This window comes from Ursus arctos, unplaced genomic scaffold, assembly GCF_023065955.2.
Source record: "Ursus arctos isolate Adak ecotype North America unplaced genomic scaffold, UrsArc2.0 scaffold_25, whole genome shotgun sequence".
NCBI lineage: Eukaryota > Metazoa > Chordata > Mammalia > Carnivora > Ursidae > Ursus > Ursus arctos.
In genome coordinates this window covers 12,414,471-12,439,624 of record NW_026622930.1, presented here as the reverse complement: position 1 = coordinate 12,439,624, position 25,154 = coordinate 12,414,471, and the positions used below count along the sequence as shown (strand labels likewise).

Sequence of the window (25,154 nt, the reverse complement as noted above, 5' to 3'; positions counted from 1 at the left end):
GTGACCTCGCTGCCACGGTCTCTGTCCCTTGTCCCAAAACAGGGAGAGGGCGGGGGAAAGGAGGCACGCTGTGTCCCCAGCCCGGGCCACTCACGGGGGTCGGCGAGCTCCGGTTGCTCTCCTCCAGAAACTCTTCCAGGGTGACCATCTCACTGCTCGGGGAGGCAGAGCAGGGCCGTCCCCCCGCGTGGGGCTGGGTGGCGCCTCTCTTCTGGACGCCGTCCTGGGGGAGAGGCCCGTTCCGGGGTGGGGGGTACTCATGGCGGCTGAGGGCGCTGCGGACCAGGGCGCTGGCATCCCGTGGCAGAGTGGCCGTGTCCCTGCTGGGGATCAGGTCTTCGCTGCTGAAGCTCTCAGACCTGCCGTGCAGCTGGTCGGAGGAACCTGGGGGGCGGGGCGGGCGGTACAGAGGAACACACCTGAGTCTCCCTCCCCGTCCGGCCGGCCTCCAGGGAGGGGCTCTGTGCTGCCTTGGGTTCACCAAAAACAGAGAGAACTTCTCCCAGGCTCGGAGTTTGATGTTAAGAACATCTTAGAAAGGGGCGCCTGGGTGGCTCAGGCGGGTAAGCATCTGACTCTTGACCTCAGTCTCAGTTCAGGTCTTGATCTCAGGGGCTCCCCCTCTACCCAGTGTGGAACTTACTTTAAAAAAATTTTTTTTGGGGGCGCCTGGGTGGCACAGCAGTTAAGCGTCTGCCTTCGGCTCAGGGCGTGATCCTGGAGTCCTGGGATCGAGCCCCACGTCAGGCTCCTCTGCTGTGAGCCTGCTTCTTCCTCTCCCACTCCCCCTGCTTGTGTTCCCTCTCTCACTGACTGTCTCTATCTCTATCAAATAAATAAATAAAATCTTTAAAAAAAAATTTTTTTTTTCTGGACAGCTTCAGAATTTGTCTGGCATTATTTTTATTTAAATTCAATTAACATATAGTATACTATTAGTTTCAGAGAGAGAGTTCAGTGATTCATCAGTTGTATATAACATCAGTGCTCATTTCATCGAGTGCCCTCCTTAAGGCCCATCACTCAGCCACCCCATTCCCCTACCCCCTTCCCCTCCAACAACCCTCAGTTTTTTTCCTATGGTTAAGAGTCTCTAATGTTTTGTCTTCCTCTCTGATTTCATCTTGTTTTATTTTTCCCTTCCTTCCCCTACGCCGTTTTGTTTCTTAAATTCCACGAGTGAAATCATATGGTAACTGTCTTTCTCTGATTGACTTATCTTACTTAGCGTAATACACTCTAGTTCCATCCACATTGTTGCAAATGGCAAGATTTCATCTTCTTGATGGCTGAGTAATAGTCCACTGTATGTATGTATATATACACATCTTCTTTATCCATTCATCTGTCGATGGACATCTGGGCTCTTTCCACACTTTAGCTATTGTGGACACTGCTGCTATAAACACTGGGGTGCATGTGCCCCTTCGGATCACTACATTTGTATCTTAGGGGTAAATACCTAGTAGTGCAATTGCTGGGTCGTAGGGTAGCTCTATTTTCAACTTTCTGAGGAACGTCCATACTGTTTTCCAGAGCGGCTGCACTGGCTTGCACTCCCACCAAGTATAAGAGGGTTCCCCTTTTTCAGTGTGGCATTTGAAAACAAAATAACTTGAGATAAAAGTGGAAAGCTTCTGGTGAAGTTTAAATTATTATTTAATATTAATTGCTATAAGGCAGCGCACATATCAGGCGTCATCCATTCATTTATTGAGGGTTTATCTACTGCCTGTTACGTGCTGGGGTTCTTCCGGGGGCTGGTCATGAGCAGGCTAAGAGAAAAAAAAATCTTTGAAAAGTTTCTAGTCTTGGGACAACATACACATTCTTTTCAAATGCACAGAAACGCTCGCTGAGACAGATGATATTGTACGCTATAAAATAAAGTTAAAAAACGTAAAAGGATCAAAGTCGCCCGACTGTGCTCTCTGGCCACCATGGGCTGTTGGTAACAATCGCCACCCCCATTCTACAGATGAAGTAGCTTGGATTCGGAGCAAGGGTGACGTGCCCGGGTGCCCTGGGCTGGTCTCTGGGGGTAAAGGGATTCACTCAGGCGCCCAGGCCTGTGCCTGAAACCGCATGACGCGGACCATACATGCAAATGTGGGTGCAGCGGAGAATCCTGTGTTAGCGCTTGAACCATGAAAATAACGTGAGCCCAGAACCAAAGACCCAAATACAACGAAAAGTGCATGGCGGCCAAGGCTGACCTACCTTTCAGGTTAAGAGGCGAGCTGTCACTGGACGCATTCCGACTGCTCTCCAAGCTGTCTGGCCGGGACACTGAAAGGAAGGGACACTCAGCCTAAACGGCCAGGGGGCACGTATGCCCCAGACTGACCGTCTAGTCCGAGAAAAGCTGCGAAACAAAGCCACTCTATGCCAAAGTTAAGGCAGATGTCCTCAGGAAGGATGGACTTTGGGGTTCTCTGCATTCTCCCATCAGGAGATCTAGCTTCGCCAACTTGGGTGCGAGGCATGGCATCCAGCAGGCCATCCAGAAACGACAACTAGCATTTTTTATTAGGTCTAGGGCTAAAAGAAATCTCACACCGAACTCCAGTACAATAAGCAGACTGGAAAGAAGGGCGGCTTGGGGTAAGCCAACGAGTGAGGAGGGAGTGCCCACTCCTACGACTGCACAGAGCTTTCTGGAACCCATTTGAGACTTGGTGAGAGTGGGAGCCGGGAAACAGCGGGGAAACACGTGCGTATGTGTACAAGGGGGTGTGTGCCTGCGCACAGGCCACCGTGACCCCCGTCATCCACAGGAGCCAGTGCTGGGACCTGGAGGAGGAGAGGGAGAGCTCGCTTTCCCTGGTCGTTTGCAGTCCGTCAGCTCCCTGCTTCCCCTGTCTCAAATTTACATCCACCCCCAAGGGAAAAATCGACTGGTACGGTGACAAGGGCTGGACAAACCAGCCCTCGCGGCTGCTGCTGCTGGTGCTGCCCGAGGAGGCGTGTGGCAGCTCTCAGGTCGCGGAGGAGCCCAGGGGCAGGAGGGGCGGCTCTACCCCGCAAAGGGCAGCTGCCCCTTCAAGGCCGGCAGGCCTGCTTCTCCTGGTCCCCTCTTCCAGGTGCCCTGCCAGCCAGCCCCGCACCAGCGTCTGTCCTGCTGGGCCAGGAACCCCTGGGGGTCAGGAGCTGCACTTCGGTCTTCCCTGCATCCCCCTCCGCGCGCAGCTGGTGTGGAGTCGAGCCACCCCGAGAACCGGAGATCCGCTAGGAGGCGCTCGGCTTACCACACCCCCGGGGACACTTTCCTTTTCATTGGTCTATAGGGCTCCTGGTTCCCAAGTACTGGTGTGCTCTGCAAATAGCAGGCATATGGAAAACTCTTATTAGCAAACGGGGTTTGGGGAGGAGCCAAAAAATACTTGGTTTTTGCGAGAAACTCTGTAAAAGCAGAGTAAGTCCCCTCTTTGAGAAGGGAAAAATGGACATAAAAATGCACATCTCTCTTTAAAAAGGAATTTTAAGTGTTATTAAAAGAAAATGGTGATATAAATCAACAGGACCCAACCCCCCCCCCTTTTTTTAAGATTTTATTAGAGAGAGAAGAGAGCATGGTGGGGATGGGGGGAGGGAATCTGAAGGAGAAGCAAACTCCCCGCTGAGCAGGGAGCCCGACGCAAGGCTCGATCCGGGACCCTGGGACCACGACCCGAACCGAAGGCAGATCCTTAACTGACTGACCCACCCAGGCGCCTTCTAGCCCCCAAAGCACTTTTGTTTATGCAGGTACCACCCTGAAGACTGCTTTTCCTTCTTTTTCCTGATAAGAAAAGCTCGAGGAATCAGAGTATTCAGGAGTACTTAGGAAGAAAACCCCTCGGTGGTCAGCGGTTGCAGCATTGACCTGGCTCCCCGGCCAACTTAATAAAGCCCCATGGCCGATACCCCCAGGTGTGTTCCCCTCTCCTCAGTGCGTAGACACAAGGGCGCGTGTGTTAAACTGTTCTGCCACAGAGCCTGTATTTTCTCACGCCGAGTGCCAGTGTCTGTATCTGTATGAATATCAGCATCATAGAACGTTTAAGACAATGACTGGACTCTTGATTTCGGCTTAGGTCGTGATCTTAGGGTCGTGAGATCGAGCCCCCAGTCCGGCTCCTTATCAGTAGGGAGGCTGCTTGCAATTTTCTCTCCCTCTCCCTCTGCACCGCTGCCCCACTCATGCTCTCACTCTCTAAAATAAATCTTAAAAAAAAAAAAAAAAAGACAATGACTAGGGTAGGACACCATGCTAGCTCCTACATTTATTGTTGATTAAGAGTAAACAGAGCTCACTGTGAGCTGAGTTTTTTTTTAAGAATTATTTTTCCACCCTTCTAGGATTTTTGTTTTTCAAAAATTATAAAAACCCAAAGCAGCTTTTAATTTTTGAGAAGGCTGGTTATAGTCACTGTTTCCCTTCTCCAGAAACTCACAATATATCTTAAGTCAAATGCCCGAGTGCTTCTAACAATTTCTAAGAGCACACGCAGGTACTCCAGTCAACTAGAACCCAAGTGAGGACAGTGAGAGGCCTCCCTGCAATCAGGGCTCCCGGTAGGGTCAGCAGAATGTCCTGGCAAACCTGAGGGAGCATTTTCAAGCAAGGGGAGTTGGAGCCTGTAGAAGTCAGATACTCTGGAGGTGGTGACTTCCCTGTCATGGGAGGTATGGAAGCAGAAGTCACACGCCCAGACCCCCGGGGAGGGAGTGAAGGAGCCTGGAGGAACCGAGGCCCCTCCCCATTCCCACTTCAACGCAACAACGTCACATCTACCCGTTTCCCACATGGGACTGCGCTCGAAGGAAAAATACTGTCGATGAAAACCAGTCTGAGACGCCAGGCCCAAGGACATGAGGCACTGAGCACTCACCGTACTGCCTGTGGTTGAACTCCAGCTCCAGGGACGGGTCACAGAGGCTGTCATCTGAATTATAGCCTATGGAGGCAGTAAGGTCATTGGTTATTAAGATAGGGTTTTCTGGAACACTCTGAACAACTACGGACTCTTATTTAGGAAAAGTATATTTTTATTTGTCCTTCGACATGACAATCCTACTTCCAGGAAACAACTCTGGGGGTGGGGTGGTTGAAAAGATCATGTGTGGCCATTTTCCTTAGTATGCGGCTCTAAAGAGACTAAGAAAGATCCCCATGATCTATGCCCAGGTGGAAAAAAATCAAGGTGTGTAGATTTTATTTATTTATGTGGGTTTTTTTTTTTTTTTTTTTTTTTTAAGTAGGCTCCATGCCCAGCGTGGAACCCAACATGGGACTTGAACTCTTGACCCTGAGATCAAGACCTGAGCTGAGATCAAGAGTCAGATGCTTAACCAACTGAATCACCCAAGCGCCCCATTTTGGTTTATTTTTGCAGAAAGAAACACCGGGAGTATAAACAAGGAGTTAAGAAAAAAGGTTATCCTGAGGGTGGTCTGGGAACGAAGTTGGCGGGGGGGGGGGGGGGAACAGAAGGGAGGGGGGCCTAGAGCACGGAGTACAGCTTTTCACATAATTCAGGTTTTTGAATCTAAAATTTTACACATTAAAACACACAGGGTTTAATTTACAAAGAAAAAAGTGTAAAATTAAAAACAGGAATGAACTTTACTTCGTCAAATCAACGTTTTCACACAGAGAGAAACACTGATCTGCAGTGAATTTTGAGTGTAAAACTCTGTGAGAGCGTCCTTAGCGAAATACAATCTAGGGACTAAAAGAACTATAAAGAAAATGTTGCTTGCTGAATTTATGGTGACTGGTAGCACTAGTAGGATTACTTTTTAAACCATTATTGCATATTTTGGGGAAAAAATGTTTCAGGAGACAAGCACTCTGTAAAGAAAAGGACACGCAAATAGGAAATCCCTGTGATGTTAAATCTGAATTGGAAATACTGACACAAACCAGTAATATGTATGTCTTATCTTCCTTTACTGAAAGGGCCTAGAAGCAATGGCAACTCCATAGGCCCAGATCCTGTTTATTAAATTCTGCTCTAAAAGAAACCAGATTGACTTAAAGAAATGGCGGATTCTAAGGAGGCTTCTTTCTATTTGAAGCCGGCTGGCTATGGGCCCACTGGCCATGAACGCCAGAGTGTGAGAACAGGCTGCCAGGGAATCGTGTGGCCGGGGCTGGGTCTGCAGCGGCGACCGATCTTCCCTCGGGCTCTGCAGGCATAGGAACGGCCAGAGGTGTTTCTAGGCTCGGGTTTAGGAATGGGATCTAGGCTGACATGGCCCATGGGTTAGTCTGAAGGGCTGGACCTTGAGCCACACAAGCCGCTAAGTCCGAGGGGAGATGGAGAACCCAGCCCCCTCCCCGAGATCAGGCAGGGCTTCTGCACCCCAAGCCCAGGGAGAAGGGGGTGGTGGAGGGGGACACTGCTGACTGCCGAGAACGGGCTCAGAGCATGCCTGTCCCAGCCAGAACGCAGCACCGTTCCCGACCTCCAGCAGCGAGTGACTCTGCTTCCAGGGTCTGGCCAGGAGTGGAGAAGGACTGCCTGGCTGCCCTGTGCTCGCTCTGCTTCTCTCCCCAGGGCTGTTGATGACTTGTGAACAAGGTTGTGAGGCTAACCCAGGTGCGCCTGGAGGGCGGGGACCCTGTGGGCTCTGCCTGTCAAAGCAAGGTTCTGCACAGCCAGGTTTCAAGAGTCGAGTGGGTGGTGTTCTGATGAAACGAAACCATCCTTCCCAGTTCTCTCCGATTCCCAACACCCGAGACGCAGCCCCCCTTCCGGCTCTGCCAGCTGTTGCTTCGTTTCTAAGTTACGAGCAGAATGTCTTTTTTAGTTTTCGGCTTTATCTTCCTTTCTGTTTAGCGTATTTTAGATTTCCAAGTGCCTCTCCCTTAACTGCTCTCTTTTACAGCATCCTGTCCCTGTTCCGTAGGTATAACCACCTCGCCTATCCCAGACTACGTCAACGGCACTCACTTCAAAATTGTCACCTCTGTGCTTAACATCTGTTTAACTCTGTGGCCCGCCACTGGTTTGGGTCACTGCTGCTGGATGCCCGGCGATCCCTGAACTTCCAGAGGCTTCATTTGACAAGATCTGACTGAGCTGTCTTGTGGGGAATTTCTCGAGCTTATCAGATGGCTTGAAGAACATTTTAATCTCACATGTAAAGGTGTGACCACACATGGCCACTGGCCCCCTGGGAGATGTTCGGTGTGTCAATCCTTCCCCGAATCCCCTTGTTCTCAGCGAAGGAGGCCTGCCTCCTCCTCTCCCAAGCCACCACCAGGTTCAGAGACGCTCTCGTGTTTCCTCCATAAAGAATAACCCTCCAAACTCCTACCAGGTTGGGGTGAGGGCACTGCCTGCTTTCAGCCCAAACTGCAGTTCACCTCCCTTCTGGAGCTAGGTAGCGCCACCAGTTCCTGAACAGTGGTGGTGAGAGCGGCTTAGGATTGGGCCTCTAGGCGGTGAGGTTGTCTGCCCCACGTCACACAGCTGACAGGCAGAAGCTGTGCCTACGTGATGGCAAAGCTCGTCTACAACCTAAGTACTCTGCTTACCACCTATCTCTGCAAGCCTGGGGTCTTCAGGAACGACCCTGGACAGGTATCTCTCTTTTTCCAGAGGGGCCCACGACTCACCTTTGGTGCGGCCTGGGTGCCGGGAGAGGGGGGTAGAGCTGGAAGGGGTTGTAGTGATGGCTGAGGTCGAACAGGTCCGGGAGCTCAGCTCCGAAGGCCAGAGCTTCATGGCTGGGTCAGCGGAGGCATCTGTGCGGTCAAGGCTGCCTCTGTGCGGGGACCCTTGCTTTGGTTTTAGGTCCCCAGGGCCTGGGGCAGAGAAGGACATTGAGAAACGGGGCAGCAAAGTCCTGTGCCAAGGCTGGGCTACTACACGGAGGCCTAGAAGCAGGGGCACCGGGGCACACGGACCACAAGGACAGAAGCTGGGCTGTGGTGTCGACAGGAGGGCCCTGGCTACAAGCCTGGCATGGGGGAGGGGGCAGAGAGGCTGGCCCCGGCTCTACACATGGGTCGGACTGCGAGCCCTGAAAGGCTGGGACAAGATAAGGCACTCAGAGGATAAGCCAACTGTTGCCAGAAGGCCAACACATGAGCCATGGGCATGCCTGCCGTGTAACGCTGTGTGTAACTCGGATATCCGATTTCAAAAGGTCCTGAGGATGTTGCCTCAGGATCACTCTAGGCCTGCAGCCAAGGCCCTGAAGATCCAGGATGGATGGACAGATGTCCATCCTGGCGGCTGGCTTCACTTAGGGTTTGAGAAAGCAGCTTACTCCTACACTAAGAGTCATTGAAGATGTCTTAATCTCTGTGAGAGTGACTTTTCCCTCGTATCTTGTGCTTGTCTGCAATCGCTATATTTTCTACCCCGAACACATACTTTCGTTAAACAAAATTTCTATAAAAACATTAGAAAAAGAAAACAAAAAAATCTTCCAACTACTAGTAGCAGGAAAGGGGCTGGGCTCTCTAAATGGAAGATAAACACATGTGCGGCCGGAGCTCCCGAGAGCGTGAGGACGGCACTGTTTTGCACCATGTTCCCCTCTGGGCACCCCACGGCCGGGACCCGGAGGCACACCCTCCCATGGGGCTGACCCCGCCGGCCCCTCAACCACTCGGGGTTCTGCACTCCCTGGGAGGTTTTCAGTGCCCAAATCTTACAATTTAAAACCAAGGCAAAATTTGGATTCTGAAAGACACCCTTGATGAGAAGCAAGATTCAAGTCTGGTGGAATGCGAGGGGACAAGCATCCAGTGCGCGCAGTTAAAATGAGGAGGGAGGGCAGCGGAGGGGAGCGGACAGTTAACATGGATGGCAGAGAAACAGGACGAGGCCGACAGCATGCTGGCGAGACAGAGTCCCCGAGGCCCGGGGGCACGGCAGCCCACAGGCCCCGGGGCGGAGCTCGTGACATGAAGTCAGTGCCACATCGACCGGCTTCAACAGCTTAACAGGTGCGGATTTGCTCGTGTGTTACCTTGTGTTTGCAGTGACACCGGTTTTCCATCGACAGCACCAATAATAATCTTCCTTTAATTTAAAATAAATTTAAGTGGCAACGGTGAGTTAATTGGGAAAAACACGTATGTGATCCACACAGGTGGATAAAAAGATGTGGCAAAACTCAGGAAGATGGCAGAGAATGAGAGCAGACAGCAGACAGCGCAGTAGCTAAAGGCCTCGACCGACCCGCGCTCCCCCCGCTCTGGGCGTGACCGGCGTGCTGATGGTCTTGCTGTCTGCTACCGTTTTCACGTCCGCGTCCAGGAGGTCAGAGAGCCACCGCACGGTCATAAAACGTCATTCTGGGCTGACCTCTGGCTTGGCAACATCGGTCCAATTATACACAATGCTTGAATGGAGCGATAAATCCTTCAGGACACAGAGCACATCTACACAGGGCCTTGTCAGCAAAAGCCAACAACTCAGGGCTCTCACAGAGGAGGAGAAAAGGGCAGCAGCTTTAAATCTGGCTGCTTAAAAATAAGTCTTAAAAAAAAAAAAATCTCACTTGACAGAGGCCATCTATTTTAGGAAGCAAAGCGACAACCGACCAGTTCTGCTTGTAAAGCACAGGCACGACATAAGGCTGCAGGTGCGAGCGCGGGGAGGCGGCACCCGGCCGCCGGACTTACTTAGCACGGACATCCTGGCCCACGGACCTGTGCATGGATGTCCCGAGGCTCCCCTACAACTGTGCTGTGCTGGAGAAATGGTCCAGAGAGTGTGACAACTCATCTTCTCTTTTGAAATGAGAATCCACGCTGGCTACTTTAAACTTGGCTTGGAATTGGGATCAGGAGGAGGGGTCCACTAGGGGTCATCAGGCCTTTAGGTACTTTTTTTTTTTTTTTTTTTTGGTTTGTTTGGATTTCAGAAATGAAGGAAGATACATGATGAAAACACATGATAAAGGAAAAGGATTAGAAATCTCCGATTTCTGAAAAAGGGACAGGCTCGTTAGGAGAGGATGGGATGTCAGAGGAAGACCAGAACCGCAGGCGTTTAGAGAGAGTCGGGTGGGCCGTTGGAGACTTGTCTTTGTCCTTGCTTTTGCTTCTCAAAAAGGGACTCTTTTTGCGCTGAGCTGCTCAATTGTTATTCCCCGGATAACCCAGGAGAGGAAGGAAAAAAAAAAACAACAAATAAATGAAATGAATAATAACAAATGACTCTGAATTAGCTAAATGCAGGCCGGAGATCAGAAGCCTGTCCGACCCAGGAAAGACAGGAACAATACCCACGACAAGCCCAGAATCAGGACTCGGTGAATCATTTATGCTCTGACTCAACGTGATTAATTGAGGCGCGTCTTAGTGCCAACGCTTTACTCTGCACGGGAGAATTATGTATCGCCCAAGGAGCCAATGGAGGAGACCTTTTTCAATTTCAGCATGTTAAATTATTAAAGAAGGATGCTTATTAATTTAGGAGCTGGCTTCTCTTACTCATGCACTTGAACGACTGGCCCCCTGACGATCTGGTGCACACGCCACTCCCGTTCCTGTTCAAGGGCCTCGCAAACACCTAATGATATGTTTCTGGCCTGATGTCACGAGATGACAGTCTGCTGAAGTATTCACCAATAATTCTGTACATCTAAAATAACCCCTTTTGAGAATAATGAAAATACCTCCTTTTGTACCCCCAAACCCCACAACACCAAGAATCGTTTAAGATCTCCTGCACAAGCTCTACTCCAGTCCTACACTTCATGGCCTTTAAAGTCGAGTCTTGTCAGAGTAGACACCCGGTCTTATTTTCTGAACAGGACCTATATCAACACAGCAGAGTCGAGGGATTTCTGATTGAGGAGAGGGCACGCTGCTACCTTGCTTATTTCTGCCTCCACGGCGCCACCTGGTGGCCGGCGTTCCCGACACAGAATAAGGGGCCCCAGACTCCGCGGCACGTTTGTACAAGGCTTTAAGTGCACACAGCAGTGAAGCGCTCCAGGTCCGCGGCCCCGTGTGCGGATCCCAGTTCCACCACTGATTACACTGGCAAGTGTTTAAAATTTCATCAAGCCTCCCTTTCTCCGCTCTGAGAAGGGATGATTCATCGTGCCCACCCTGCCCAGTAGTTCGGACTCCACGAGACAGGTGAAGCACGTCAATTAGCTAAAAGGAGCCCGGAAGGAACGCCCAGTACATCTCACAGCTGCGGGGGCTACGAAGAATTTTCCCTGACCTGCTCGTCCCTGGGCCGGCACAACAGCCTGGACCAGTCAAGTTTTTTTTTTTTCTCTGCAAGTTTTCGTAGCTCATTAGGCCGATGGTAGTTAATTAAATCAGTTTAGAGAATAATACAAGTTGAGGGGATAAAGGTCAACAACTTTAGCCAACAAGAAAACCTGAGGGGAGCGCTACCTGCTAGACAGAAACAAAGGTCCAGCCTCAGCGTCGCTTAGCTGCACCTGAGCCTCTTACCTAATCTGATCTGTAAAGAACGGGAACACAAGCATTTGTCCCCAACGTGTGCACGTGCGCACGTTTTCTTCTCTGCATTCGAAAGGGACATAGCAGGACCCACTGAATGGCACCCCCAAAAGGCCTGTGCACATGTCACACGGGGCAGCTTGTCGCCACCGGCCCTCAGCACTGTAACATCACCCCCTGGGGCACAGGGCTCTCAGGCCTAGGCCCAGTCTTCAGAAAGTTCCAGTGCCCTTCATAAAATTTAAATTATTCCGGGTGCATGCTTGGCAGGTTTATGGGTAAAGAACCCATAAGCTAATATTTAAAAAGTAAAGCTGAAAACTTAACAACGTTTCTGTCAATTACTGTGTTTAGTCGATTCTGAGGTACACGCTTCCCCCATTGCTTCACATCTCTGAAATCCTTACGCAGCTTCGACGGGGTCTGACAGTCACCGCTGGCCAGGTGGCACCTCTGACGGAACGGTCACTGCCACACCCCATGCACTGCGCCCGTTTTCCCTTTAGGCCTGTGCACGGCTATCGAAGTCTCAGAAGAGCTCTCGGAGCAGAGCGTAACACGCCCGCGGAGCAGTAAAGCTCAGCGTCCTCGGACGGCCAGCGGTTCTCCCGCCGGTATATAAGGTAATCATGCAGCGTATCGCTGAGAGCTGCTTAGATGTGAGGAAACACGGCATATGCAACTAGGAATCCGAGTCAGAACCTCTGGCCAACTCCAAATGACAGCCATAAGTAACGAGGTAAGCCGTGCCCCGCGGCCGGGAGGACTCGGGGACTTTCTGAGGATCCCGCGTACGTACAGAACAGGTTAGATGCACCCGGGATCGCCCTACGAAACAGCGGACTCTGAATCTTTGACACATGCACCCCCAAACTTACACTCCTGAGCCCGTCTCTACAGCGCCTGCGTAACTATCAGCCCAGATGCTACCACAGCCTACGGGATGCGTGACGCTTCTCATCCTAAAATAACAGAACCGTCACGGGACGAAGCTGCTGACGGGAATTTGTATTCTCTCCTGGGTTGCGAACATATGCAAGGAGGCAGATCTGTGTGTAAGCAGCACACCCTCTTCACGCTCCTACACACACGTGTGCACATCGCACACCGTCTCTCATTCCACCCCATCCAGGCAGAGCCCTTCCGAGCATCCCCTCCGTAGCACGAAGGCAGCCTGGTCAGCCGCTCCTACCTTTACCCACAGGCCCGTTGAGGGTGTCCCGCTCTTCTGCACCACTGGAGCCAGACGGGGTGGGCTCGGGGTTCTCTGGCTGCAATCTGAGGGGCTGAGGAGATGGCGAGGTCGGGTCCGGGGACTCCACCTGCCAGGGGGGGCTCTCTGCGGTTGACTTCAATCGTTCTCTGGAACCTTCTTTCTTTGGTTTGATGAGCTTGACTAAGGCTTTGGCGCCAATCCAGTGGTTTTTCCTAGGGAGAAGCAGATTGTCGGAAGGACACAACCAACCCTCGTTGCCCCTCCAGCAGGTCATGGGGTGACCTGATGTGAGCCGAGCTTTCCATCACAAACCTGGAAGTCATTAATTTGGGGTTCAGAATGATGGCCCTCCCCACCATCACCATGATCATCGGATCTGGGGGCCCAGGGATGGTAGAAGTGTGCACTGTGGTGGAAATCCACACTAGCCTCTTGGGGAAACAGAATTTCAAACAGGATGCAAACTTCAAACTCTTGATTATCTGCGTGAAACAAAGCCACGTCCATCAGCAATTTTTCTGTCAAAATGCCATTTTGGAACTGAGTCATGGACCTTCTCGTTTTCTGCTAAAGTTAATAGTAAGTAGAATAAACTAACATTCTTCAATCAGCCCTGGCACTGAGGAGTCTGAGAGAGCGAGGGGAAGGGAGGGGAGAGTGGGCTGTTTAAATTAAAATCAGCGAATTTCAAGAGTAAGCAACAGAGTTGCAGCTGACTGGAAATGAGGCATTCTGATATCACAAAAAAAAAAAAAAAGAAATTGGCGCTGAAACTAGACAGTACCGTGTTTACACAAATCACTCAGTCTCCTCATCTGGGCCTTCATTTCTTTGCCAGAGGGAGGAAGACCGCGGTTCAGAAATTCTGTGGTTCACCAGAGAACCCTGAAGGATTCATTGTGATCCTGACTTCGAGGCTGGGCTGGGCCATGGAAAAGGCCAGCTCCTGGGGCCTAGGTCTAGACTAGGGGAGGGCCTCCAGCACAAGGCTGGCATCCCCAGAGACTGAGCCAGCTCCACCACCAGGGGGCTGCTGCTCCCTGAAGAAAGGACTGAGTTTATGAACTTGCCCTGGGGTTCAGGGAGTCCAGAGGAATCTGTGTGAGGCCCAGAGGTTCCCGTGTCGAAGAGCACGGGTACGCCAGCTTCTGTCCCCGAAACAGGAATGTGATTTCCAATGTCCCGTGAAATCGTGAGACAGAATCTGATATGGCCACCCTTCTGTCCCACTTTAATGGCTCCCAAACCACAGACTCTCCGCACCCCCTGTTGGCATTTGCTGACCCTCCCAGAACAAGCCAGAGTACAGAGGGCAGGGCTGAAAATCTCGCTCCTTCTGTCACAGGAGTGGCCTGCACACAGAGGACCTCCACGGAGCAGGAGGCACGGGCCCTCCAAGCCGGGCGCTGCTCTAGTGGGAGCGGTTTCCACTGCACTCATGCACGAGGAAGCTCTCCGTTCCGGGCTTACCTCCTGACACTTAAATCAACTCACTTCTTTGGAGCAGGATCGTAGAACTTGTACTGATCCATGATTTTTTCTTCCAGTTTTTCCTTATGTCTCCGTAAGGCATTTAATTTGTCTCTGTGAAGAGAGAAGAAAGGAGGACTCTCAATCCTGTTTTAAATAAAACACATCAATTTACTCGTCAGCCCAGCCCAGGACCTTTGCTGGGATTCAGACATCATCGTGCTCACGACCGTCATAATCATGAAGTCGGGGATGTGTGAATGGAAACGTCTAGCGCGGGTCCAGAAAGCCCTGCTACCTTGCAGAGCTGGGCTAGAGCGCTCAGGGTCTGGGTGCAAGTCAACTCAAGGGAGCAAACCCCCTCACCGTCGGAAAATTTACACGCTTCTAGAGGCCCCAAACACTTGCCGGCCAGGTCATGCAGGATACTGGGCATTCGGGGTCGGACACAGGGCTTGTGTGTTAATAATACCTCTGCTGAGGGGGAGCGGTGTGCCCTCAGGGAGCTGGATGGGCATCAAGGCGGAAAGAACCATTTCCACAAAGGCAGACCTCTGACCTGGGCCTATTGTGACAGCGGGTTTCTGGTAACACTTCCACGGGGGCAAACTTGAAAGCTTTTGGGGGCCAGACAGGGAAGGTAAGGAGCAAAGCGGGCCTGGAAAGAGCAGGGGGAGCAGTGGGGACCGTAGCTCTGGCTGCTGGCCGCCAGATGGCCACGTGCGAGGCCTGCAGGGCAGATCCGCCGATTTTGGCAGAGAAGCCAGGACACCTAGGTTACGGAGCCAAATCTCCTGGTCCCTAAATGTTGGGAACCAGTTCACATTTTCAAAAACACAGGAAGGATCAAGACACCTCTGGACCCCAGGGCTGCCACTTGGGCTTCCCGGGAGAGTCCAGCCTGATAGGAAGGGCGTGCTTCTGATTATCTCAGGGAGTCACGGGGGTGGAGCGCTCGACCCACACCGCCCAGACGTCACCACACCCTGGTTTCCTCAGGAGGCCTCTGAACCAGAGGCCAGTGCTCAGGCCCCTCTGCTGTGAGGCTGCCAGGGGTCCACCCGAACTGAGGGCTCCGAGTCTGCCGCACATGAACGCCTCCGTGAAGAGTGACAGCTTTGTGAATGTCTGGCCCTGACCATGAAACCCCACTCTGTTTGGCCTTACCCTCTGGGTGCTTTCGTGGCTGGCTGGGCCCACAGATGCACACTAACTCACAGACAGCAGGCATCGCACCCCTCACAGGGCCCAGAATGGTGCTCGTATGCCAACTTCTGGCATTCTCCACTCTCTAATGCCAAACCATCATCAAACCATCCCCCTTGGGTACCAGCCTCCTACGCTCCTCGTTAGCACCTGCCCAACCCTGCGGGCAGTTTTTATCGGCTGGGTTATAGAGGGCCAACTTCAGTGGATGGGCGTATCTACCCCAAATTTACAGCGTGGTTTTCAATGTAAACCATCGTCCGGTAGGTGGCGGGCCACCTCTACAGGAGCAGGTGAGGCCAGAAAACTGACGAAGAAGAACCGTTAGGCTGCAGAGCATGGCCAGTGCACAGCTGGCATTCACATGACCACGTCCCTCTGCCGGCACGTCTCCCCCAGCCTTCCCAGGGCCGGCCAGCCAGTCCCGCTCATGAGGAAGGACAGTCCAACCATCAGAGCATGAGGGTTAAACATCACTCAGGATCCGTGCGATGTGTCTTGGATGACATGACTTCCAAACCACGAGGCTTCCAGTACCAAGGCTCTTCCTCCCGACCTCTACTTCTGGAAGTTTCCTAGGCCCTACTAGACCAGCATCCTTTAACGCTTCCCGACGAATCCAAACTCACAAGCTGGGCACGGAAGCCTTCCTCAGCTGAGCGCCCTCCTCCTTCTCCAGCCTTCTCTCCTGAAGTTCCCGGCTTCACCTTCGGGTCCCCCCACCTGCCTGCCTTCTCCCCATCCCATGTCAGCAACAGAGCACCAGCTCCCACCACCATGTTGCCTTCCACGTACCTCAACAGCTGCCCAGCATGGACATGCTCCCCAAACCCCCTGCCCCTACCCTGTCCTGGCTCCCAGGGGACCGCTTCTGTGCACCTCATGGGGCCCATGCCAGAGCAGGCCCTTCACTAACACCAGCTGAGGGAGGACAACCACAGCACACCAATAACCCGCTTTCCAGTAATCCAGGAGAACGCAGAGGCAACAGGAACACCCCAGTTACAGCACCCATGCTCAGCCTTCCATTTGAGTTCTTTCCCTGAGATACTTCTGTTGGCACTGTCTTATTTTTAAAGGTGAGCTTAATTCTAAAAGCAGATTCCGAAGCTTCTGGTGGTAGGCACGGCCTCTGAAAAGCAAACCAGAGCCAACCACCCCATGTGCACAAACCGAGAACCATTCCGGGACGTCGAGAGAAGGCTGTGCTGGTAGGATGGTCTGTCCCCTTGCCCTCAGGACACCAAAGGGCCCAGGGGCCATTCCTTGCCCAGGATGTCACAGGCCCTGGCACGGGGCCGGGGAAGCCAGAGCCCCTCTGTCTACAGGCCTTGCTCCCACACGCGTCCCTTACATGTACCGCTTCTGCTCCTCGTGGTACTGCTCCTTACTCTCCATGTTCTGCTCTAGCAGCATCTGGTTCTGCTGGCTCAGCAGCTGGATCTGGCTCAGCAGGTGATGGTTTTCTTCCTCCAGGTTCCCCTTGAGACGGGACAGCAGCTAAAACACAAATCAGCGTTTCAAACACTGTAATCCCAGGATTCCACTGCTGTAATCCGGCTTCCAAGGGAAGGGTCACGGGCACAGAGATGTGCACCTGTCCCTCGCCAGTGAGAACCTGCAAGGACTGAGAGAGGCAACGGCCTGGGGAGAGCGGAATTCCCTCTGCACCTGCCCTGTCCAAACTGGCGGCCGACAGCAATGCGTGGAGCACTTAAAGTGCAGCTAGTCTGAACCGAGACCTGACAAAATATACAGAGATTCTGAAGGACTTCATAGTAATAAAGAAGAGAACATAAAATAGCTCATTAACACTTTTTTGGGTCGCACGTCAAAATGGTAATATTTTAGATCGCTGGCTAAACAAAATAAATGATTAACCTGAATCCCCCCGTTTTTATTTTTAACGTGGTGATGAGAAAACCTTAACTTAGGTATGAGGCCTGCGTCATATTTCCGTTGGGCAGCTCTGCTCTTGAAGGGGGTCGGCACACCCTTTCTGTGAAGGGCCCGACACGAAGTATTTCAGGCTTTCCAGGCTGGACGGGGGTGTCTGTCGCAATGCTCCCCTTTGGCCACCGCTGCGAAACAGCCAGGGGTGACACGCAAACACAAGGGTGCGGCCACGTCCCAATCACGGACACTTACATCGCCAATCATTTCCACTTGCCACAAACTATCGCTCTTTTCTTGATTTCTCCCAACCACTAGAACTGTAAAAGACCAAAACTGGCAGTGTGCCAGATCTGACTCACGGGCTGAGGTCTGCCAGCTCTCGCTGCAGAATAATACCATCGCGGCTGATGTAGCAGGAAAATCCCAAGCTTGGGCTTCAGACAGCCTGAGTTCCCATCCACGACTGGAGGCCCCAGTGTGGGGTCTCCTCAGAAATCCTAAAGCACCTCCCTGTGACAACATAGCCTACGGTGGCTGAGGCTTCCTGTGCCCGAGGGTCTGGCCCCCACCTCCTCCACATGCTCCCTGCCCCAGCCCAGGGGGGCCTGGAGGCATCTGTATCCCCTGGGCCTCGGTTTCCTCAGCTGTGATGTCCCACAGGGCTACCAGGAGCTCAAAGGACAGGGCCTCTGAGAGGGTTTCTGGACAAACGGGAGACAAGAGGAGCCGTGTCCTGGGGACACTGCTGTCCTTGGGGTGTCCTGAAGGGAGCTGGGACCAAGCCACTCTTCCCAGCTCGATCCACTTTGCCTTTCTTATCTGTCCCGGGATCTGCTTTTGACCTCATCTGAGATGGTTCTGCTGCTTAAGACAATGTTCAACCTGGCGCACCACAAGGGAAAGCTCTGCGTGTCTGGAGACCGGGGCGCGCCTGAGTGAGCTCAGCCGAGCTGCCCCGGGATCCGGAGCGGAGTCAGCCATTCCCGCCACTCCTCTAGAACAGTGTGGATGCTGAATTTAAAAGATGAAAGACAAGTGTAGACACGGCCGAGGGGACGGACGGAAGACCGTCCTCTGCTGTTCCCATGCACTTCCCCGACCACGCGAGAAGCAGAGGGCAGACGGAAAGCTGTCTTCTGACCCCTCCCTGCCAGTCATGGTGTCCGTCTCCCCTCCAAATGCCTCTGTTCCCTCTCAGCCCCTGTACCACCTTCCACGTGGTCTTCGAGCGCCCCTGCCAACGAGGACCCGTCACCACCCCACCGGGCCCAGGGCTCTGGTCCTTGTCCCGAGGCCTCACCTCGCAGTGGTTGTCCAGCTTGGTCAGCGAGATGTCCATGCTCTGGTGCTGCTCCTTCAGCTCGTCAAACCGAGCCTGCCAGCAGTTCAGCTCCAGCTGTGAGTTGTTCAGGGAGGTTTTCAGCTCCTTGGTGTGGGCGTGCAGCTCCTCGTACTCGCCCTTCAGCTGGCGGTGCAGGAAATTGACCCTGGGGGCGGAGAGCCACAGGCCGAGGGCTGAAGGGCATGACAGGCTCTGTCCCTGCTGTGCAACCTGACACAAGATGACAGCCTCTCTGGGCCTCAGTTTTTTCACGTGTGAAAGGAGGGGGTTGAACAAAATGAGCAGTTTTCAAACTATGCTCTTTGGGGTTCTGTGAGGGACCCCCTGGTGCCCCACGTTGGGCTGGGGGAGACAGCGTGGGCGGCTCAGACACCCGCTCCCACAGAGCATCACAAGATGATCTCTTTTACATTTAAAGCTTTGGCGTATCTGCATACGTACTTGGAAAAAAGGGTTCGGCTGTTAGCTTTTTTTTTTTTTTAAAGAAACACTGAACCAGAACATTTTTGCTCTAAAATCCTGTGTCTATGTCCAGCTCTTCCTCCCAATTTCAAGCTCCTTTCTAATTTCAACTCCTGAGATGAATAAAGTATGAGATGCCAGGGTATTATGGAAATCCGCTAAAATTATCACCATCGTAACTATCATGCAACCAGGGCTCCTTAGGGGAAGATTCGTATCCGAAAGCTCAAATTACTGGAGGCTCATGGACATCATCTGGACGCAGATGTGTCTTGTTTGGCCTACACGCTTCTTTTAAATGGGTCAGTGTGCCAACATTCAAAAACCTGAAGGTCTCCCATCAACACTCAGATGTCCAGTTTCCCTGAAGAAAAAAGAGGAAGATGAAAGAATGACCTAGAAAGCTCTGGGCCTGCCTGCTGGCTGGCTGGCTGACAACCTTCAGCTGATATGTATTCCCAATGTCCCCGTCTGGGCTGTCACCAGCACTCCCTCACCAGCGAACCCAGCCTGCCCGGGTCCCTGGAGGCCCCCGAGTGTGGGGCCCCCGAGCACATTCATGCAAGGACGTGGAGAGGACGCAGCTTCATTCAGTCGTGCCTTTGTGCTGAGACGAGACCTCATTCACATCCTGACTCTCATTAACTAGAAGCACTGACTCTGAACAGTTTAGTTCATCCCTGAGCCTGTTTCCTTATCTGCTATAAAAAAAAAAGGGGGGGGGGTGTGGGGGAGGTTGGGATAGTAGCGCGGTGGATTCTTGTTATTCGAGGTAATGACGCTCTATGAAGTTCCCCGTGGTCACTGACTGGCAGATGCGGAGCCACGGCCTCTTGGGAACACACAGGGCATACGTTCCTGCAAGCTCTCGTGACATTTTATTTTTATTTTATTTATTTATTTATTTTTTTTTAAAGATTTTATTTATTTATGTGACAGAGAGACAGCCAGCGAGAGAGGGAACACAGCAGGGGGGGTGGGAGAGGAAGAAGCAGGCTCCTAGCAGAGGAGCCTGATGTGGGGCTCGATCCCAGAACGCCGGGATCACGCCCTGAGCCGAAGGCAGACGCTTTAACGACTGCACTACCCAGGCGCCCTCTCGTGACATTTTAGCCAATGGATCAAGGCAGTCCTTATTTTATCAGGGTTCCGTTTATTTTTATACGATTTTATTTATGTATTCGACAGAGAGAAAGAGAGCACACAAGCAGGGGGAGCAGCAGGCAGAGGGAGAAGCAGGCTCCCCGCTGAGCAGAGAGCCAGATGTGGGGCTTTAACAGGACCCCGGGATCATGACCTGAGCCAAAGGCAGACGCTTCACCGACGGAGCCACCCAGGCGCCCCAGGGTTTCTGTTTAAAGACACCTCTTAATATATGCTCACAGCCACAGCACTGTAGCTGGTGCCTGAATGGAGCTTCTCGAATGTGTACTGCTTCCAGAAGGCCATCACAGCCTTGCACTAGGAGTCCTAGACCACACTTCAGCACTCCACTTGGGGGCTATTTTAAATAGTGAAATTGCAGGGGTACCTGGGTGACTCAGTCAGTGAAGCATCTGCCTTTGGCTCAGGTCATGATCCCGGGGTCCTGGGATCAAGCCCCATGTCAGGGGTCTCTGCTCAGTGGGGAGTCTGCTTCCCCCTCTCCCTCTGCCACTCCCCCTGCTTGTGCTCTCTCTCTCTCAAGTAAATCTTTTAAAAAAATAAATAGCAAAATTGCCACCAAAAACTATGAAAACACCTTGGCACCAAATAGACTATAAAAAGGACGCTTCTTCACAGGACAAGAACTACAATGAGAAGGCAGAGCATCCTTGTTTGCCCTCAGCTGGAACCATGTGCTTCGGGGGTCTCAGGCATCAGGCCACCCTGGGCACGTGCGTGAAAGCACCATGAGGATCAGTTTGGGGAAGACTGCAAGTCGGTGAACCCACAAATAGAGAATGTGTGAATAATGGGGATCCATGGTGTGTCCTTCATGAGATCGCCATGTGGCCTACATCAGAGGAGGGTCCACAATGGATACAAGGCACCTGTCCCCAGGTGTCACTCGGGCCCTTCCATCCCAAGCACCAGCTAGAGTCCCCTCTTAGCTTGTGCCCCAGCTGTGAACACAACAGGGTTTGTAAAAACACCTGGCCGCCGGGGACTCTGCCTACATGCTCGAGGTGGGGCCGGGTTGGTCTACGTGGGATCCTGGACGGCAGGCGCCCTGCACGGGCCGGTGGGACTCCTGGTGCTTACCTGTCCAGCTCGCCGCGCAGCCGCTGGTTCTCACCCACGGCCATGGCGCCCGTCCTCTGCTCCTGCTGTAGAGCCTCCCTCTCGCTGTTCAAAACCTTCTCCAGCTCGTCCAGCTCCGCCTTACGCTTCAGCACGTCGTCCTGCCTGTTGGAGGGAACATACCCGCTGGGAGCTTGTCTGGAGCCTTCCTTTCCTCCAGGGAATCAACGCCCCAGAAGACTATGAAACCTCCCACGGAAAATGGGGTTCCTCTGGCGGCTTCTCTCTGCAAAGCGGAGGGGGACGGGGCAGGGAACAGGCGGGGCGAGAGGCAGGGCAGCAGCAGAACGGGAGAACGGCAGTTGGGAGGGCCGTCTGGGCCAGGGGTCGCCCCCAGCCCCACAGCAGAGTCCTCTTCTCCCCACCCGGCAAGTCTCCAAGGCCCCTTGGGTTCCCTGTCAAAGCCGCCCTCCCTCCCTGGCCACCTGGGCACGCCGAGACTGTTTTCTGCACTCGGAGCCCTTCGCTTCGGAGAGTTATAAATACGTTACTAAGTGGTTCGCTAAGCACAAACAGATCTAAAAGAAACCACAAAATAAAGAGCTGAATTCCACCCCACGTAACAGCTAATCCCTCTTCACTGGGGGCTGGTCAGCCCTCTGCCCTCCTCCCCTTGGGAACCGAGTCTCCTTGTTCTTGGTCTGTCCTGGTTGTGGGGGCAGAGGCTTGCCTGGCGGGGGCCTAACAGCTGCCAGAGGCCAGTTCTTCACACACACACACACACACACACACACACGCACATGCACACGCACACGCACCCCCCTTCTCAGGAGCCCCGACCACAGCCCTTCCCCTTCTGCTGGGACTTTCTCTCCTTCTCCAGCCCCGTCTCCGTGGTTACTGCACAGCCGGCTCTGGAGGGCGGCAGAGCACAGGAGGACGAGCTGCTGAGAGCCCCCGCTGCTCCTCCCCCCTGCTGGAAACGGAGGACTCAGGATCTCCCTCAAGTCCACGCCAGTGACTGAGGCACCGCCCTTCAACAGTCCCCGTTCAGGGAAATCCCTCTTTCCAGACCCCCTTCCTCGTCTGAGCTCCTCACACGCACAGTCAGACCAGGGCGTCCAACCGGTCTTCAGACCTCCACCCCGGCCCCGCGGCCCCCCGGGCCCCCAGCCCCCCAGCAGCCGCCCTTGCACCACGTGACCGCAGTCAAACTCCGGAAGGTGCTCAGGCAGCTGTGCAAGGACAAACTTTCTCGCGGCCTTTTGCCCCAGGGCAGAGGCTGCCCAATGGGGACAGGTGTACGGCTGGAAGTGGAGGCTCTGTCTAGCTTTTCAGGTGGTGACAAGTCCCCCAGGGTCAACAAATTAGGGCCATGGGCAGATGATTAGGGTTCCCCAAATCCTGCTTCCCTGCTGTAACATCTTATAAAAGCCCACTGATCAGGGATACCTGTAACCACCCAAGGGCAGGACAGACACTGTGCACCTTGCTCACCACTGAATCCCAGGTACGAGGCATGGCACTCAGTAAATAGTATGAAGGGAATCAGGAAATGAGCATCTAAGTGTCAAATTTAGTGAATACAGAGCGAACACCCCTGTGTTCCAGGCACCTACGTTCCCAAACCCACAGCCCTGCTGCAGACAGACCAAAGGGGCCTCCAGCCCTCTGTCCAACCAACTGGAACGTTCAAGTACTATCGTCGTTCAGCCTGCTGTACGGACAAGGAACCAGACGGAAAACAACAGTCAGCTCCTCCCTCAAGGCCGGCCCAAATTCCACCTACAGAAACCTTCCCCTTCTAAACGGACACCAAGAGTATCACGAGGCACTCTCATAACATGTAACAGGACGTTAATGATAAGACACGTAGGTGCCCGGTGAGGGGTGGGCACAGAGCTCGTTTCAGAGCTCGGGGAATGCTGGGTGCTCCACTTCACGAGCCAGCCGGGAGCACCCCTGCCACGTCCAGACGCAGCACCGTGCACACAGCACACACTCTGTGTCGTATTATGAACCCAGGATGGGCTCTGGAGGAGGGGGGAGACGGAGACGCTCGGAGGCAGAAGATGCTGATTCTGGCTTACTAGAAGCAGGCACTTGGGCAGCCCGTGAAGGAAGGAGATCTCTGTGGATAAGCAGGGGGAGGAGCCCAGAGAGAGGCAGAGAGGAAGCCCTGGGCGAGGGAATAAAGGGACGTCACCACCTCTGTGCCCTCGGCATCATCAGACGCCCTCACGAGGCTCTGCAGGCCCAGTGATCCAGACGAGTCAAGGGAAATGCTGCCGCAGGGACACCTGACAAGCACAGGAAGTGGGTGATCGCTCCCTCCTCCGGTGGCACCGTGTGCTTGAGAGCCTCTCTGCAGAGAACAGCTCCACCTGTGTCTGAGTCAGGCGCACACCACGCCTCCCTCCCACCGGACTCCGCGTCCTGCCACAGCTGCCCAGGGGCCGGGGGCCATCAGGGACCTGCCCGGGGCAGGAGCTCAGGCAATGCGAGCTGCCCCAACGTACTCGACACCCAGGAGCCTGGACTGTTGAGAGCGCAAAGAGAAGATCTGTCCGATTCAAAGTATGCAAATTTTAGATTAAAAAAGGAAAGGAGGGCAGGCAGGTGGCGAGAGAGAGGTATGGCTGAAACGTACTTGGGGGTTTCACTCGACTATTCTGTTTGCTTTCTGTATTCAAAAGCTGCTACATTTGAAGGCTGGAAAGCCAGCGTCCCACATCTGGATGGGAAGCCAAGGCCCGGGAAGCCCAAGTAAGCACATCACTGTGGACTAGCAGTGCCGGCGAACGTCCTCCTTATGCCCGGTTTGGAGAGGAGGGGAGAGGCGGTGGGGGGCCTCAGGGAAGCAGGGCCCCCAAGGCTGGGTTTCCCTGAGCTGGAATTCGCGTGGCACCGGCTTCTCCATGCGGGGACCCTCCTGGAGTCACTGAGGCTCCAGGTGCACACACTCGCAATCGCGGAGTGTGACTCCCAATTTTACTTCCTCTGGGAAGGTTCAGGGTCCGGGACAACGTGAGCCACGGGGCCGAGAGGGAAGGCGGGGAAGGCTCCCGGGCAGGGACGTGAGCCCCGGGCGCCCGCACGCACCTCTCGCGGAGCTCCTTGTGCTCCAGCTCCAGGTTGCGATGCAGCGTCTTGAGGCAGCTGTGCTGGCGGATGAGGGCCTCGTACTCGGAGGACTGGCGCTCGTGGAGCGCGGCCAGGTGCTCGTGGTCCTGCAGCAGGGCGTCGTAGGCCGCCGTCAGCCGCTCCTGCTGCCTCTGCAGGTTCTCGTTCTCGCTCTCCTTGGCCGTGTGCTGGTTCTGGAGCAGCGTGTACTGGGCCGTGAGCGCAGCGCTCTGGGAGCTCAGAGTGGAGTTCTCCACCTGCCGAGAGGGAGGAGGGGCTGCCTCACCGCGGGCCGGCACCCCGCGAGCCACAGGCCCGGCGTCCCCCCGCAGCGACTGCGCCAAGACCACGGAGACCCTCCGTGCTGGCAACACCCGTCCCTAGGACAGTTCTCTCTGAACTGCAGGCACTACTCTGGGAAGAGGCACAACAGACTGTCGCATGCTTGGGGCTCGGGTCCTGCTCCCTCCCCCCAGGTGACTGTTTGGGACAAACTATGTCTATTCTCTGGATAAGCTCCTTGGGGGCCCTCTGTGACCACTTTTAAACACCTCTTTTCTAGGACAAGTAGAAAATCAGTAATGACAGAGAGCACGTGAACACCGCCATCAACCACCCTCACCCCACGGACGTTTCTAGAACCACGTACCAAACCATCAGAAAACCGAGCAGGGAGTGCTGCCTAACTCACTCTGGGGCCAGAATGACCAATTTCAAAACCAGACAAAGACAGAACTACCACCACCACGAACCAGTATCCTATTTTGTTATTTTAATAAAAC

General features: G+C 53.6%; 1 protein-coding gene across 2 annotated transcripts in view; it reads right to left on the bottom strand.

Annotated features, from left to right (window-relative positions):
* Window positions 1-25,154, bottom strand: part of CCDC88C (coiled-coil domain containing 88C) — a 124,455-nt gene that overhangs the window by 5,537 nt on the left and 93,764 nt on the right. The window contains exons 20-29 of one of the 2 annotated variants that reach the window (XM_026515445.4): window positions 24,352-24,629; window positions 21,271-21,414; window positions 18,523-18,709; window positions 16,681-16,826; window positions 14,145-14,234; window positions 12,627-12,862; window positions 7,610-7,798; window positions 4,875-4,940; window positions 2,221-2,289; window positions 95-384 (exon numbers count right to left, since the gene is read on the bottom strand). In XM_026515445.4, the coding sequence (XP_026371230.2) occupies window positions 95-384; window positions 2,221-2,289; window positions 4,875-4,940; window positions 7,610-7,798; window positions 12,627-12,862; window positions 14,145-14,234; window positions 16,681-16,826; window positions 18,523-18,709; window positions 21,271-21,414; window positions 24,352-24,629 (1,695 nt within the window). The remainder of the gene's footprint in view (window positions 1-94; window positions 385-2,220; window positions 2,290-4,874; window positions 4,941-7,609; window positions 7,799-12,626; window positions 12,863-14,144; window positions 14,235-16,680; window positions 16,827-18,522; window positions 18,710-21,270; window positions 21,415-24,351; window positions 24,630-25,154) is intronic. The other variant, XM_044389966.3, reaches the window with a different exon arrangement.